Here is a 17,583-nt window from a genome sequence, read left to right as displayed (position 1 = left end):
ACTCTCTGTCTGTACTCTCCCCTCCTTCTCTGCCTTTCTTTCATGAGATGTATAAAAAGATGAAAACAGAGATGAGGAGTCAGTCTAGAGACTAACACATGCCTTTCCAGAGTCTTATCGAGGGTGAGACTCATAGACTTAGAAACCGACAGATCAACACGTGAACAAGGGACTCAGACAAGGCGTAAGGGGAAAGATTCTGAAAAGATACAACCAAGCTTATAGGTTAGAGTGACCCTCCGCCAAGGACAAATAGAGCCCACCTCAGCTTTGCAGATGTCTGTGTCACTGTGGTGCGATGAGGAGGGAAAGGACTCCCAGAAAGCTCAGCTGAGAGCCCAGTGGGACCCCAGTGTGTCTGGGGAGCGCGTGATCAACAGGCTGCTGCTGTTGGAGGAGAGATACCTGCTCTCACCCCTCTACATCTCCCTGATCCAGGGGGAGCCCCACAGGAGGGAACAACTCACAAAATGGGTGCTTGAGGTGAGTGTTTGGCAAGTCCATATTTATTTACTTAGTTTATTGATCTCCACATGGCAGTCATGTATATACACAACTGAAATACAGTATGTGGGTATTTACACATTAAGAATTGGTATTAAAGATCAACACATACACATACAGAAAGCACAACAAAACAAAAAGTCCAGTAATAAGAACAGGGCATAGGGTTCGTGAGATCTATGTTTTTATAATGATCTGTTAGAGAATCATACCTTTTAAAAGCTTTGACATTAAAAAATGGCTTTTTAAAATAACATTTAGAAGAAGTGTACTTAAACTAACATTTTAATCACAGTTTTAAAATGACTTACGGTGCAGTTTTAATAGATGTACTAGATATAATAGAGATACTTCAAATAGCGTAACATTCATAAGTGTACTGAAATTTAAATAATTCTTTATGAAATGTAAATTTCAAAAGACTGACCAGGTTCTGAAATAATTTCCTAATTACTGGGGAAATAAGTATATGGGAAAACCAACTGTCCAGTCGCACCATTGTTTTAAAAAATATAAATGTAGTTTTGTGACAATTTCACTTTATGCACTGCAATCACTGTTTGTATTGACTGGTTGGATGGCAAAACTTTTAAATCAAACTTTATTCATTGACACTAATAGTTTTTATTAATATAAACTATTTAAAGGGGTAAGGAAAACTTCAAAATATTGTGAGCTGTGAATTAGAAGCTTCTATCTGCATTCTGAGAGTTTTGAGATATTGAGTTTCAAAGATTCCAAAGTGAATGGGTTCCAAGCAGAAACTTAAATGTTGCATTTTTTCATACTTTTTAAACAGTATTTTTGTATAAAACTTGATACATGCATTTAGTTCCCTATAAACAACATATTCATGATACTAATCAATTATTTTCAAAAATGTCAGTTAGAACTGGCGGAAATGACTAATTCGAACATTTTTGTAGCAGTCTATAATCTGAACCCAGTAACATATTGTTATAATTCTTTCAGATTATAAATAAGACAAAGTTTGAAGATAATTTTGAGACATTTCTATTACCAATACCCAATAGTAATTTTGCGAGAAATCTTTTATTTTTCATGAATAAAAATGATAGAATTTCAGGATTTAACAATGAGATTTGTGATGCTGTACCCGCACCCTAAAACAAGAACATAATTATCTCAAAACAGTCTTCTGGTTATGGAGTAGAGGTTCATGATGGTAGGATGACTATGCACTGAGAAAAATGGTTCTGTAATATATTCCAAAATCAGGTCTTGAGAAAAGCGACTACAATTTCATCATACACATGGCGTAATTATTCAAAAGGTGGTATTATCCTGAATAGTTGAGGGATTTGCAGCAGTAAACAGAAAAAGGTATATTTGACTGAAAATTAGATTTTTTCAGTGGAACAGAACCTTGAGATATCATGGTAATATAAATGTATTACCACCATTAAGATATATCTGTTTCTTCCTACTAAGTCAGGCAAATTAGATATTCATATTAGTTATCCATTGGTCAGATACACCCCATGTGCTATAGTTTCATTCTTTTCATAATGCGTTCCTTAAACACTAAGAGGAAACATAGATGCATCGTAGATGAACGTATGCTACTGTACCTCTATGCTGTGGACTATAATCATGCTGAAATGGTTATTCATAAAATATGCTAATCGTGGTTAATTGATGTTCCGATGATGGTGACTTCATAATTAGTTAACACTGAGTTTGTGCATGTTTATGTTTGTCTTTTTTCCTCAGGTGTGTTGTGAGTGTGGCTGTGAGGAATCGGTGTACCCCCTCTCTGTTGCTCTGCTGGATCGCTTCCTGTCTGCGTCACTATCTCTGTCTATTTCACCTCTCTGTCTCTCTGCGGCCTGCATTCTCCTCGCATCCAAAGTGACGGGAAGTGAACAAGTGGGTGTGGACAACTTGTGTGCTGTAGCCAACTTCTGCTTCCTGCCTGAGAATTTAAGGGTGAGTTATTTCACATGCTACAGTGGCACTATTAATTTTGAGCTTTCTACAGTAACTGGCTGCATTATGTACCCATCTTCATGTTGCATTCATGGCCATTCATTACAGACACCAGAGTTCCAGGATTGTTAGTATTTCATTTTTCCTTCTACCACTTCTGAGCAATGACTATAAAACCTATGAAAACAGAGCAAACATGTGCTGTAAACAGAGCAAACTACAGTGAGCTGCATCTGAGCAAGCCCAATGTGTATCCATCTACAAAATGAAGTTTGACTGCCATATACACATTCCAAAAAAGTATAATAAATCAGCTGAAATCAAACATTGTATACATATCCTGTTGACCAAAAAAACAGAGATTTTCTATTTTTTTTTTTTTTTGGTACTTAATGCCATCTCTTCCTCTACACTGTTAGTCTGATTGGCACAAACATTATGAAGGACAAATTACAACACATTGAAAGTAAAAGTTTTTGCATTAATTAAATTAAAGAAATTTGTTGTTTTGGGTCTATGAAGCTAAGACTACAGGCTTGTAGGTAATTGGATGCTACAAGAAAAACTTTGCCATTTGATTCCAGTTATACAACAGAAACTTAACTTATACTCATAGAACCAAATTCACACACACACACCAGAAACACACACAAAATAAATAAATAAATCAAATGCACATGCGTAGATTTCATATAATTAAACAACTGTGTATTGTATTATTTCATAGAATATATTTTGATGTACATTTTTCTTCATATTGAAGCAACTTGAACTGTGGACCCTGTAATTCCTGCATGAAGTTATATTTGTCTTTTACTTCAGACCCATCTCTATCTCTCCCTCTCTCTTTCCTTTTGTATCCATGTGTGATTACTGATTTTCAAAGTGTACTGCAATTATTATATTTCCGTCTGTTTCAGGACATGGAACGTGTTGTCCTGGCAACCCTCCAATGGGATGTTGCTGTGGTAACCCCGCATGACTTCCTCCCACACTTATTGTCTTCAGTGGAGAGGGAGAGGGTGGGGGAGAATGGACAGACAGATAGAGATGATGAAGCTTTCTTATCAACTCTACGACGACACGTTGACACACTGGTTGCCATGTGTGTTTGTGACTCCCGTTTCTTGGGAATTCCTCCATCTTTAATTGCAGCAGCAGCACTGAATGCGGCGCTTTCCGGTCTGGGGAGCAAAGTTCCTCAGCTGGGTCCTAATGAACTGGCTACACTTTGTCAGATTGATTTGGTGAGTGCCTAATTTAAATTATGATCATCATTCAGAGGCATATAAGTTTCATAGTTCATATAAATCACCGCTTTTTTTGCCCCTCAGATACTTTCATATTAGAAAACTTTTGCAAAATATATCAAACCATCTCCAACAATATCCATCCATCCATCCATTATCTGAACCCGCTTATCCTGATCAGGGTCGCAGGGGGGCTGGAGCCTATCCCAGCATACATTGGGCGAAAGGCAGGAATACACCCAGGACAGGTCGCCAGTCTATCACAGGGCACACACACCATTCACTCACACACTCATACCTACGGGCAATTTAGACTCTCCAATCAGCCTAACGTGCATGTCTTTGGACTGTGGGAGGAAACCGGAGTACCCGGAGGAAACCCACGCAGACACAGGGAGAACATGCAAACTCCGCACAGAGAGGCCCCGGCCGACGGGGATTCGAACCCAGGACCTCCTTGCTGTGAGGCGGCAGTGCTACCCACTGCACCATCTGTGCCGCCCATCTCCAACAATATTCAGAACAGAATACTTGAATCAGCATTTCTGTTGGAAGCATGTTTAACTAACAATTCTCAAGGATCTGCAGGATCTTTTTTCTAATTTTACTGCCATCTGAAAGGTGTTTAATTTGATCCAAATGAGACATATGCAAAATATCATCTATCAATGCCACCATTTTGGTTTTGTATCTGTTTCATTCCACTGAAAAAGTATAAAGTTACGCACTATTAAGAATATATTTTAAATATTGAATGTACCACTTCATAAATAACAAGTCCTATTTGGTGAAAGTGAAAACCATACTATAACTGAGTGTTGCTTGTCTTTGTATCCCTCAGGGAGTGCTGCAATACTACACTGAGCTGATAGAGGGAGCCCTCGTGGAGCGTCTGAGGAATGGACTCAGGGAAGGAAAAACGTGTCCAGAAGTGGAAAAGAAGCATGAAGAACTTGAGGAAATAGTCACAGAAAGAGCCAGCACACCAACTGACTTAAGAGAGATCGATTTTTGAGTGTGAGAATGAGTACTGAAGCAATATCTGTTAAATGTAAATTATTTAATTAGTTGGATCAGTTAAACTGAGAGATATGTACTAGATATTTTACCAGTTCGAGTATTGGGCGACTGTCTATCCATTACCCTATGTGTATGTTTTACATGTATTTATATATTAAATTGGTGTCTGTTAATATAATATTATTTATTATCCATTTGAATCAATGGTTAAGTTGGAACATATTTATATATTGTATTCCTTTGTTACATCATCCATACTTTGACTGTGACTATGTATTAGTATTTGATGTATTTACCGTAATCACTTTTTTTAAAATTATGAATGTGTTATTTATCTATATATTTATTTATTTATTATTTATGTGTATTTATTAATACTGCAACATGTTGTATTGTGTGGAATAATCTATCCAAATGTTTATACAGATGTATTTTTCAAATCTAAGAAATGTTTTTCATTAATACAAATTAAGCATACCCTACCATGTAGAGTCCAGTGTCTTTTCACAGTGTCTTTTTATTTTGTCGATTGTCTTATTTAATTTAACATATAATAATAATCATCATAATAATAATAATAATAATAATAATAATCTACCATCACCCTTACCATTAAAACTGTGTTATTAACGGATAATACTAAACATTTGTGATAACTTGCACAACGATATGGTGCCTTGTAAGCTGTTTTGCAAGTCATGTGCCTGCCATTCTGAACAGAAAGTCCAATACCACTTTGCCCCATTGTGGTTGTTGTCGATGTGTCAAATTATTTTTGTGTTCATATTTATACAATACAAAAAACTGTGACATAATAAAACCACAAAACGGCAATGCCAAATTGCTAAAAAGAATCTCCACTAGCTAGAACAGTAGTTAGATTCTTCTCAGCCTCTTATTTGCAAAGCAGGGCAATACAACTACAGCCTCTCCCTTACCACGTTCACGGTTTACAACCCTCACCTCACCACAGATTCAGTCAATAAAAGGCATATTCTAACAATCCTTGATACCATTTCTCTACGTCAAAAAAAAATGTTCCAACAATAATGAACAACAATGAACAACAATATACAATTCAGAAGTTGCATGAATAAACATATTGTTTTTTGTTTTTTCTTAGCTCACTTATTTTGTGCTTCTGGCCGACATAATCCCGGTTTGGTGGAAACATAAGATTGTTTAGCAAATTATTAGATTCAGACATATTTATGGAACCAAATATCTCACTTGGTTATGAAGCTATGACTGTTTTCTGACTAATGTTTAAGTTTATTTCATAATCCGTTCAGCCATTTTCTAGAAAACAATCTATTTGCCTAAGGGAATGTCACTTTGTGCTGTTGCATAAATGCATTGCTAGGTCATTTCAGTACCAAATTTTTATTTTGTCGATTGTCTTATTTAATTTAACATATAATAATAATCATCATCATAATAATAATAATAATAATAATAATAATAATAATAATAATAATCTACCATCACCCTTACCATTAAAACTGTGTTATTAACGGATACCATTTCTCTACGTCAAAAAAAAACATGTTCCAACAATAATGAACAACAATGAACAACAATATACAATTCAGAAGTTGCATGAATAAACATATTGTTTTTTGTTTTTTCTTAGCTCACTTATTTTGTGCTTCTGGCCGACATAATTCCGGTTTGGTGGAAACATAAGATTGTTTAGCAAATTATTAGATTCAGACATATTTATGGAACCAAATATCTCACTTGGTTATGAAGCTATGACTGTTTTCTGACTAATGTTTAAGTTTATTTCATAATCCGTTCAGCCATTTTCTAGAAAACAATCTATTTGCCTAAGGGAATGTCACTTTGTGCTGTTGCATAAATGCATTGCTAGGTCATTTCAGTACCAAACTAATGTAAAATATGGTACAGGGTTTCCTACCATTCCCAACAAGGTATAATATGTCATATGAAGGTGACGGACAGTTTAGGCATATCACTGCATTCCAACAGCAGAATGACTATTCAGACATGCGGAAAACATCCAATCTTTGTCCTACATAAATCTGTGCAGAATACATTAAGCTTTTACCACAGGGATGGGCTACATCATTGTAAAACTATGTTTTTAGCTTATCCTGTTGCTATTTATCCAGCTGTTATGCATACAAACCTGTAGTATACTTCAATAGCAGAGGATTTTTAGCATGTGCGTGGGTTGAAGTTTGTTCGTACAGCTGGCATCATATCACTTTCGGTCTGTTGTATATTCTGATATTGTACTTTTGAAAATAGTTTTGTGTTCATTTGCCTCTTAAAATTCAACACCACGTCCTTGTCGTATCAGGTGGTAACAGACAATTATAGGAGTGAACAGAAATTAACCTTATCTAAATGGTACAATGTTAAACCTCATATATTTCTTCACATTTGAAAGCAATTAAACATTTAATTTACATTTTTTACAGTTTCAAAATAATAGAAAAAGGAAAAAGGCACTGTCTGGAACCCTGTTTGGGAACCCTGTCCTATGGGGCCCTATGGGGCTTTCAGAACACATACATTGGGTGCCTAAATGGGAAGGGATAAATAGGGGATAGTGATTTTAAGTCTTATATCCTCTTCTGTACGGCTCAGAGAAAATAAATAGGTCGCTGGATCTCATTTTAGAACTTAAAAGCTCTGTCCAAAATGGTATAACCTCGACAGGGTAAATTCATAGTATTGAATGGGTGTCAATGGGGAAATGCGCTTTTTGGCACCCAAGGTTTCATGTGCTGCAATACCTCCGGTAACCACTGGAGTTTGCCAGCTTCCGAGGGAATGTCAATCCCTGGCTCCGGGAATTCAATGGGCAGCAAGCTCTTTTGCCCTCAACATGCGAAGTGGAGGCCAGTGGAAGTGGAGGCCATTCTATTTGCTTCCTAGGCTTCACCGGCTGGCCCCTCCTGCCCATTTCCTATGTAATTATGTTTCAGCTAACCTAAGCTTGTGAAGCCCCGGAAGGAAGCCTGTACTGCGCATGTTGAGTGCGAAACATTAGAGCTCCCATTAAAGTGAATGGGGACTATCAGACTTTTGAAAGGAAAATAAAACTTTCCCGATGTAATTTTCAAACTCGGTTTAGGTTCGTTACGTTCCATATCAAAAGCAGACTGTGAAAATATATTGAAATATGAAAATACGAATATGATATATGTACATTTTAATATATCCTTTCGAAAACGTCTGGACCATAACAAACATTGTTTCACAAACACATAATGAAAAGTGAGCGTTTTTGGTTGTATCACCTTGTCCTTCTTGCAACGAGCTCCTTTGCCCTCAACATGCGCAGTAGAGGCTGCTTCCTTAGACTTCACAGCCTGGCCCCTCCTATCCTATTCAGTTCCTCGATGCGGTTGATTCGTAAACGAAACATAACGGAAGTTGGGACATCAAGGGAGCAACGTATACGTAGGACCTAAAGACAAGGGACTACGACCGATTTGTTGAAGTAAGCAAGTGTGATGTTAGTGGTGACGTTGATAACCGCATACACAAGTAACCATAACATTAACTTTTTAAAAGCAGGGTTTTTAATTCAGCAATAATGCTAGACTGATCATTTACACATACACATACACAGTGGCGTGTTAGTATGTAGCTAGCTACTAGTGCTAACAACATACAGCTGCAGTTTGTACAAGATGCACTTGTACACACAAACGTAACTGGGTAGTAGTAGCGATAGAGATCTTTATGCTCACCAGAACCATGTTTCACGAACATGGCTTCTCAAACAATCGATCCAAGATGAGGGCAAATGACTGATTCTTGATTCTGCGTAGCCACCGTAGCGACTCGTTGCTCATAGATGGCTGAATACGCGAGATGGCGACGTAGCCAATATAGCTAAGCTCTCTGTCATTTTCTTAGCTAAATGCTCACCTCCCTGCCATGGGCTAGAATTTAGTCAAAATAATCATTGAAGTATGTTTATGATCTCTGTGTATTATAGAAACTTGAATGACTTATCATAGAAACTCTAAACTTGAATTTCTTTCTTGAATCATGGATTAACTATTAAAGTTATTGAATTATGCTCGGTTGAATTTAATTGCCTATGCTTATTGCTTGCAATATTGACGCTTTCTCAAACATTGTTAAGTCTTTCATTAGAGATAAATAATGTAATGTGATGTTAAAAAAAATGTAATCAAATTAATAATCCCGTAGCCATTCCTGTTTTTACTACATAGCTTTGATATAGTTTGATAATGTCAGTCCTTTTTCTTTAAATAGAATGCCTGTGGCACTTCACTGGCTCCTGCCCTTGTCCATTTTGCTTGGGGTGTGGTCAGTACCCATTGACCATAACGTCAAGCAGCAGGAAGCTGTACCTCCCCAGGAGCCAAAACAGGAAGAAAGTGTGGTATGTTTAGCATCAAACGTTGTCTCCATCTCTCCTTGGACTGAATAATCGAAGAGTGGTCAGATTAACACTTAGTACAGTGTGTTACTTGTACTCACCTTCTACTTCTTGCAGTCAGTGCATGAGACAAGTCTTGCCTACCTCCTTCTACAGGACACAGGTCTGTACTATGACAGGTACTTGAGGGAGGTCATTGAGGTGCTGGAGACAGACCCTCACTTCAGAGAGAAGCTACAGTCTGCCAACACTGAAGATATCAAGGTAATTTTCTCTCACATATGCTCAGTCTTTTCATTTTGCTTTAAATTGTTGTTGTTTTTTCATTTAATTCATAGATATCAGCAGAGGGCGATATTTCCGTTGCTGAGGTTGAGAACCAAAAGCTGGTCCCTTGGTCTAATCAGAAATGCAGGAATCACTGGGTCTGGGTCCCTCCCCCATACACCTTGAGAGAGAGAGATTCATTTTTCACTTTGGGAGGTTTGAAGGGCCTGTTGAAAATGCTGGGGAGAACCCTGTACAACCCATGTAGAAAAGCCCAACATGCTGTTTCCTTTATTATGTCAGCGTCTAAATAGTGAGCATCGAGCCTTTCATCTTGTGTGTGAAAATACTGCATCACACCATCTGTTCCTTTCAGAATGGTCGTCTCAGTAAAGAGTTGGACCTGGTGGGACACAACGTCAGGACCCGTCTGGATGAGCTAAAGCGACAAGAGGTGTCCAGACTCAGGATGCTGTTGAAGGCCAAGATGGACAGTACCAACTCACACAGTGAGGGGGAGAGGGCATATGAACCGTGCAAACTGTACCAATGCAAACAGTAGTGATTGGGGGAGTAAAACATTATTTGCTGTACCTTCAGATTATCACCCCTTTAGAGCATTTTGTCCTGTTACATCAAAATATTTTCCACCTTCATGAACTAAATTAATTCAACACATTTGTAATGCGAAAAAATATAAGTATTCTCCTCACCAGAGTCTGAAATAGGTGTTGTTTTATTTAATACATTTTTTATAATGTAGAATTACTTGTATATGAGTAGAAAGAAAATCTCATTTAAATATATTTGACTTTGCAACAGAGCAAAATGAGAAACAATCCAAGGGGGATGGAACTTTCTGGAAGCACTGCAATGGTTACTGATACAGTCTACAGTATGACGGGACATTCCAATTCATTATGACCCATTATGGTGTTAGTTTATGTGGAGTCAGGACTACATGATGGAAAACCTACACATATTTAGCTCTCATTAGCTCTCATTGGAATGTAAATTGATGAAATCATATTGTAAAATTTTCTGTGCTGCCAAAGTGTCTGGTGCTAATTCAAGTCTAATATAGCTCCTTCTCTTCCCAGACATGCAGATGGACCATGCGTCACTGCTAAAGCAGTTTGAGCACCTGGACCCCCACAACCAGAACACCTTTGAGGCCAAAGACTTGGAGCTCCTCATCTCCACGGTAAAAATTGGGGAGATACCGTGGCAACACGCAGTTCAATGAGGGGAAACAGGACATTACGAAATAGGTCTCCCGTTGGGCTTTGGTTTTTGGCTTTGTTTCCTCAAGGCACCCATCCAATCTGTTTGTCTTGACAGGCGACCAAGGACCTGGAGAGCTATGACGCAGAGCGTCACGAGGAGTTCAAGCGCTACGAGATGCTGAAGGAGCACGAGAGGAGGGAGTACCTGAAGAGCCTGGATGAGGAGAAGAGGGAAAAGGAGGAGAAGAGGCTGGAGGAGTTAAAGGAGAAGCACAGGCAGCACCCCAAAGTCAATGCTCCGGTAAGAGAGGAGGGACGAACGATGCGATGATAAAGAAGGCAGGTTGAGGTAACGGTGGGAGCTGAAGGCAAAGCAGGTGGCTGCAAAGGAGGCCAGTTAGAGAGAGGTGGGCAAGAAAGATAGGGATGAAATGAAATGAAGGCGAGAGAAGGAACTATGGAGCAGGATAAAGAGGCACAAATGCTGTAGAGACAGGGATTGTCTTCTGTCTGCGCACTTAACCAACCTCCTCTCCCACCTGCTCTGTGTTCGTCTGTTTGCTATATTGTTGTGGATATACACTCACCGAGCACTTTATTATGTATCTATTAGACTTATTTTTTTAGATTTCTACTGCTGTAGCCTATCCACTTAGAGTTATGATGCGTTTTGTGTTCAGAGATGCTCTTCTGCATACCGCTGTTGTAATGTGTGGTTATTTGCGTCACCTTCCTGTCTGACCTTCTCCTCTGATGTCTCATTAACAAGGCGTTTCTGTCTGCAGAACTGCTTTTTTTTGTTTTTTTGCACCATTCTTTGCAAACTCTAGAGACTAGTATGCATGAACATCCCAGGAGATCAGCTGTTTCTGAGATACTCAAACCACCCTGTCTGCCACCAACAATCATTCCATGGTCAAAGTCACTTAGATCACATTTTTTCCCCATTCTGATGGTTGATGTGAACATTAACTGAAGCTCCTGACCCGTATATACATGATTGTATGCATTGCCCTGCTGCCACACAATAATTATAGATAATTGCATGAATAAGAAGGTGTAGTAAAGCAAAAACATTCCTAAAAAAGTGCTCAGTGAGTGTATGGTATGCTTTTCTGACCTTCCTTCTGTCTTCTCTCTGGGCCTCAGGGTAGCGTGGCTCAACTCAGAGAAGTGTGGGAGGAGACCGATGGCCTTGACCCTCAGGAGTTCAACCCCAAAACCTTCTTTAAACTACATGGTCTGTTTGCCAGTCTTACCCCCAACACACTGATTCTGCTTCTTTTTTTGTACAATGACCTGAATTACGGAATTGCACAGAGAGCTACTCCACTGTTTATTGAGAATCTTCATGGGAGAAGTGATGACTTATGTTAAATAATCAATGATGTTCATGCTTTATGGAAGTGCTGTTTAACTGGGGGCCTGGGATGCAACCCACCAAATGTAGTCTCTTGGCCTTGGATCACAGATAGGATAAAATATTATGCACATGTAATAAGAATTCCAGGGATTCCCCCAGGTATTAATAACGGAGGCACTGTACCTCAGATGAATTCACAAGCATGTTGGCTACATCAGAGAAAAATCAATAAAGCATCAGACTCTAATTTCCTTGGACGGAGTAAATTAAAAGGCACGGTGGCGCGATTAGACAAAACTAGCATTGTGTAGACGTATTTCAGCAGGTCAGGTCTTGGCTATACCATGCGCTCAATACCACAGCTTGTCACTTTACTCCACCACTGCTTACCCTCCAAGACACCTCCCCCTCCACTAACAATTTTCCTGGTGCAGTGCAGTGTCATCAGACCTCTGACAAGTGGTAAAGTGATCGCTCAGCATATATATATATATATATGTATAAAAAAAGACAGCTTATTGTGCTGTACATGTGCAAACTGTATATAAATCATAAATCATAAATAGTAAATAATTTAATTTCTTAATAATAATACTTTTATAAATAGTATGGGAATTGTTTCGCATCTGGTCTCAGGAAGAAATGGTGGAAGAGACCTATTTTACACTAATGCTGCGCGATTCGAGAGTCTATGAATTATAAGGGAAAAATGTTCTTATAGAATTTTTGCTGCTCTGGCTTTATTCATGGTATCCTATAACAGATCAATATTAAAATGTTCAAGAAGGTACTACAGAATGTTTTAATGCTGCTTCTCATAAAATTATTTCTAAGATACCAATGGAGATGGAGTTTTGGATGAGCAAGAACTGGAGGCTTTGTTCACTAAAGAGGTATTGTTATCTCTCTTTTGGTATCTCTGTCAGTGGTCTGCTGTCCTCTGTCAACATGCATGTGCTGTGTGTTAAAACACTGTCCTTTCTCGCTATCTGTGTGCTGTTCAGTTGGTGTATTGGCACAAAAATATATACATCTTTTTTTATACTCTTCCTTCCTCCCATCCCCCCCCCCCCCTTTCAGCTGGAGAAGGTGTATGACCCGAGGAATGAAGAGGACGATATGATGGAGATGGAGGAAGAGAGGCTGAGGATGAGAGAACACGTCATGCAGAATGTCAGAATTTTCTCTTTTATATCCATCCCTTGATTGCTGTCTGTGTATCATTGCCTCTATGCCTAAGAAAGTCCATAGAGCACCAGCATACGATTAGCAATAGCAGTACAGTTATAATTTTTATCACATTTAGGGCCAAAGGAAATAGCAGCGCAAAACATCTGCTCTATTGCGATAGCAGATACCTACGCATTAACTACCGATTTACCAAGACTTACCAAGTGGTTGGAGACACCCATAAAATGATAAGAAACAATGTACGATGCATGTCCAGATTACAAGGGGCTAAGAAATAGGTACAAAATAACCAGGCACAAGTAGCGAGGGATCCACAAGAAAGATAAATTACATTTACAAATCAGGAAATATCCGGTAATGGTCAACAAGGTACAGCTTTACAATCCCGTATTATAGCATAGGCATACAAGACCAATGGAGAGGATACAAAATTTGGAGTGACATTAATAAATTAATTGGGCAAAATAAAAGAAACTGTGGAGGATGGAAAGAAAAGATGGCAATCTTTTATTCCCCCAATTGTTTTGGCAGGTGGATGCCAATCACGATCGTCTCGTCACCCTGGAGGAGTTTCTGAAATCAACAGAGAAGAAGGAGTTCAACAATCCTAAAGAATGGGAGGTGGGTAAGCGTTTGAGGCCTTGTAGGAATAGTAATATACAACATAAAATATACATTCATATTTATATTATATTGACACTGTAAATTCTTTATATAATGCATTAATAATTATTCTCTATCTAATGTCACAACATTTATAGACGTAATGTGCAGCTGAGTATTTTTCCTAATTGCTCATTTTCTGTGAGACTCTTGTTCTGATTGGGGCTGTGGCTATCAGCAAACCATTGCCAGCACCATTAAAAAAAACAATTCACTAAGCACCCACAATGGATGGGATGGGAAGCACATGCTAGTGAACTACCAGGGAAATAACAGCAGAGTTGCATATCTTGGTCAGTCAGTTGCTTGTATATATTTCGCTGCAATACTGGAATTATTTGATGAAAAGATGACCTGCTACCTTTAATATAATTTTATTTGTCTTATAATTTAGGTAATATTTCCTTATATGGAACAAATATTTTCGCCTACTCCTGTTTTCCCTTCAACCATGTGTCAGTCATTTCAGTCAAATCAGTCATTTGAAATAATAAAAATTAATTGAAATTATTATTATTCAGTTCATTGAATTGATTAGCAATAATTCATTGACATTGAAATTGCTATTTCAAATTCAATTGAAACTGCTATCAATTTTAAATTTAATTGATGAATTTGCTGGTCATTTTACCAATCATCTTTATGACTAAGGTTCCTTTTATAGTCAATATTTGTGCACCAGTATATGCACCAAATTAAAGTAAATTTCAGGAAAACAGCCTTGAGGTCACTTCATGGGCTGCAACACTAGAGTATCGACAGTGGTCAGATTTAGAGCTTTGGACAACTCCTCTGAGTGGCACTGTATTTCATCAAGGTGCTAAACCAGATTTATTCTTAGTTTTTCGCATTGTAAATGAGCCCGTGGGCCTAGACTTCCTGAAACAACTGTCAAATGTGTAAAACAGGCAAAACAAAGCAAAAATGTATGTTTGTAAATAAGCATGTAATGGTATTTTGAAGGTACAATTATCGTATGAGGAACTATCATGATTTCACGGTTTTACGTTATTATGTGGTGATTTATTATGCAGCACTATGGTGGGAAAAACACTGGAACATTATTTAATTAAACACTTTATTATACGTTTCTGCACTTTAAGTGTACGTTATCACTTTTTTTTGCATTAATTCCTTTGTTCAAGGTGCAATTTTCAATCAGGATATACCATTTGAAAGCATTAAAACTCACAGTTATATCTGTGTAGCTTATTTTAATATGCCATTGTTTAAGCGACATCAGTTTCTTATTTTGTAACGTGGGTTGCAAAACAAGTGTGGGGGGACCTCACCTTCTCTGCATTTTGGAAATCAATGTAGTACAAGAAATAAGGTAATGTCAGTGTCCTTTTCATCACAAGGGTCCAGCAAACCAACTTCATAATAATGCAATTCTTAAAGTGAAGCGGACAACAATGATAATTCCCCCTGAAAAAGTAAACAGTGAACATTCTATTGAAATTTCTCAGAGTTAGCACGTTTTTTGAATTATAAACTATTAGGCATTTTGCTTCGAAGATGCACTGAAATAATCTGTTCAACCCCCAGAGCAAGAAATCATCAAACAGATTATTCATAGTAAATATTAATTAATAATTGCAGCCAAGCAATAATTAAGGCTGGTTTTTTTGTCTCAGAAAATATTTACGAAATAGATTATTAAATGAACCAATCATCACGACTGAAATAACGTGTTCAGCTGTAGTGACAGTAACTGAAAAAAATCAGTGTTGCCGCTAATAGAAAAATATGAGTAGGCGAAATGCAATGCTTCTATTTGCTTTTGTCCATTGTGGAAAAAGTGTTTGCTGATTGTGTAATGAGCTGTAGCCTTCGTAAATAAGATGTTAATTTGAGGCAGACTGCAACTGCACCAACACGTCCTCGTCAAGCTGTGTTTTGCTCTGCATGTGCGCATGTACGTAAATCTGGCCCATACTGTATTTCCCCGATAGCATTGAAGAGGCGCATTTGCAGCAATATTCAATCAGCTCTTTCTCCGGAAATGATTCTGTGCTGCTGGTTTGGAATTTTCTCTGAAGTACATATTTAAGAATGAATTATTACGTTATGTTTTATGTATGCGTCTGCATCTACACGAGTGTGGTGGTGAGGCTGTGGTTTCTGTGTTGAAGACACTGGACAACACAAAGCCGGTATACTCCGAGGCAGAGCTTCAGAAGTTTGAGGCCGAGCTCCGGGAGAAGGAGTTGGAGCTGGGCAGGAGGGCCGCGTCTCTGCGGCACCAGCAGGAGCTGCTGAAGGAGCGGGGAAAGGCCCTGGAGGCGGAGAGGAAAGAGTACCAGCAGGTGAGGCACGGGGCTGGAGTTTCACTGGGCAAATCTAGGATGCTTGCTACTTTTCACTCAATAAAATCATGTATATTTTCAAATAAGTAGAGTTTGAATTGTACCTTTTTTCTGTTTTACTTCAGGCAGTAATGGAGATGTCCCAGAGACAGAAAGACACTCAGGCACAGGCAGCGGAAGGGCAGCCCCCTACAGGTCCGAATAATGAGCTACAATTTCAGGAAGGACTGAAGAAACTAGAAGAAGGTGAGAGGGACAGAGAAAATGGGACAATGTGTAATAATTGTGGAATAAAGGAGGAAGGGTTTGTATTGTCCAGTAACCTTGCACTGCGGCTTCTTGTTTTTTCTTCACGGTGCTAACTAGATGGACATAGCTAGCTGGCATAAGTTGGCAAAAGCTAGGACTGTCCAGATACTAACTTACAGGTGCCGCTTTTCCACTCTGTGACTTAAGCCACCTCTGACTTAAGCAAACGTCCTCATTTCAGCAGGAAGGCCGCACCATTACGGCCCGGGCTTCAGCTGCTTTGCGCTTGCTTAATGCCCTCTCTCCTTCTCCAGGTGCCAACCCACCCCTTCCCCAGGATGTTGGCGGAGAGGCCAAGAACAACCTACCGGTGGAGCCGCCCCAGAATCTTCCCCTGCACACCCTTTAACAGCACCCCGCCCCCCTGAGCACACACCGTCACACTCAAACCATCTGTCCTCAGCTTCACTGCCCCCAAAGAGCGCCCTGCCGTCCTCTTCCTCTCCGCGAGCCCGCACCTGGCCGTTCCCGTTGAGCCCGGCAGCTCGGTGCCAGCCGCAGCAGCTCCCTGGAGGCAGAGAAGAGTTCATCACCATTTTCAACCAGTTTGAAAACGTGGATGGGCGTAAAACCGGGAGGACTGAGAAGATGTTATTTCTTCCCCTGACGTAGTCGTAGATTCCGTCTCTGGCATCTGTAGTCAGGGTTCGCCACTATTAGCAGTTTCTAATGAGCCATTACGCTGAAATCATGCTCGTGAAATCATGCCAAGTGGCTATGTTGAAGTATTTGTGGAATAAAGTCAATGTGCACATTATTATTATTGTAATGATAGTCTGCGTCAGATGCTAACATTTGATTATCTGTGGATGCAGGTGAAACTGTGCTGTATTTAATGAGGTAAATGGTGTTGATAATTGTAATGTTTTGCATTAAGTTCCTATTTCCATGCGCACTCTGTTCTGATGCTGCTTTTTTAGAATGTTTCTTTATTTTACTGTCCCATCTGCTACCATCCTCAAAATTGAATTCCCTCTTTCGTGTTCTCTTCTTCTCTTATTCACACAAACAGTTGGTTATTTCTGGAGTTGTCTTTCAGTTCTAATAAAGAGCTCAATTTAATTAGATAATGGTGCTTTATTGAACTTCCTTGGTATGTTTGTTTTTTTTTCTTTGTGTGTGTGCGCGTGTGTGTGTGTGT

At 38.9% G+C, this 17,583-nt stretch overlaps 2 protein-coding genes across 2 annotated transcripts; both read left to right on the top strand.

The window, feature by feature from the left end:
* Positions 1–276: 276 nt before the first annotated feature.
* ccndx (cyclin Dx) lies at positions 277–4,719 on the top strand. The gene is made up of 4 exons (XM_061231712.1): positions 277–483; positions 2,239–2,454; positions 3,375–3,705; positions 4,550–4,719. The coding sequence occupies exons 1-4, from the start codon at positions 277–279 to the stop codon at positions 4,717–4,719; spliced, it is 924 nt and encodes a 307-aa protein (XP_061087696.1).
* Positions 4,720–8,052: 3,333 nt separating this feature from the next.
* nucb1 (nucleobindin 1) lies at positions 8,053–17,512 on the top strand. The gene is made up of 13 exons (XM_061231711.1): positions 8,053–8,199; positions 8,988–9,117; positions 9,271–9,378; positions 9,758–9,890; positions 10,482–10,585; positions 10,723–10,908; positions 11,757–11,847; positions 12,805–12,863; positions 13,051–13,143; positions 13,693–13,782; positions 15,960–16,133; positions 16,259–16,379; positions 16,697–17,512. The coding sequence occupies exons 2-13, from the start codon at positions 8,989–8,991 to the stop codon at positions 16,789–16,791; spliced, it is 1,383 nt and encodes a 460-aa protein (XP_061087695.1). The 5' UTR covers positions 8,053–8,199; position 8,988; the 3' UTR covers positions 16,792–17,512.
* Positions 17,513–17,583: the final 71 nt, after the last annotated feature.

Source organism: Conger conger, chromosome 2 (assembly GCF_963514075.1).
Source record: "Conger conger chromosome 2, fConCon1.1, whole genome shotgun sequence".
Taxonomy (NCBI): domain Eukaryota; kingdom Metazoa; phylum Chordata; class Actinopteri; order Anguilliformes; family Congridae; genus Conger; species Conger conger.
Note: the sequence above shows the minus strand (reverse complement) of the source record. Positions and strands in the feature narration are given on the sequence as shown.

Coding starts and splice junctions, on each gene's coding strand:
- ccndx (XM_061231712.1), top strand. CDS start 277: ATGTCTGTGTCACTGTGGTGCGATGAGGAGGGAAAGGACTCCCAGAAA. Junction 2,455..3,374: donor TCCTGCCTGAGAATTTAAGG/GTGAGTTATTTC, acceptor CGTCTGTTTCAG/GACATGGAACGTGTTGTCCT. Junction 3,706..4,549: donor TTGTCAGATTGATTTGGTGA/GTGCCTAATTTA, acceptor TCCCTCAGGGAG/TGCTGCAATACTACACTGAG.
- nucb1 (XM_061231711.1), top strand. CDS start 8,989: ATGCCTGTGGCACTTCACTGGCTCCTGCCCTTGTCCATTTTGCTTGGG. Junction 9,379..9,757: donor CCAACACTGAAGATATCAAG/GTAATTTTCTCT, acceptor TGTTCCTTTCAG/AATGGTCGTCTCAGTAAAGA. Junction 10,909..11,756: donor ACCCCAAAGTCAATGCTCCG/GTAAGAGAGGAG, acceptor TCTGGGCCTCAG/GGTAGCGTGGCTCAACTCAG.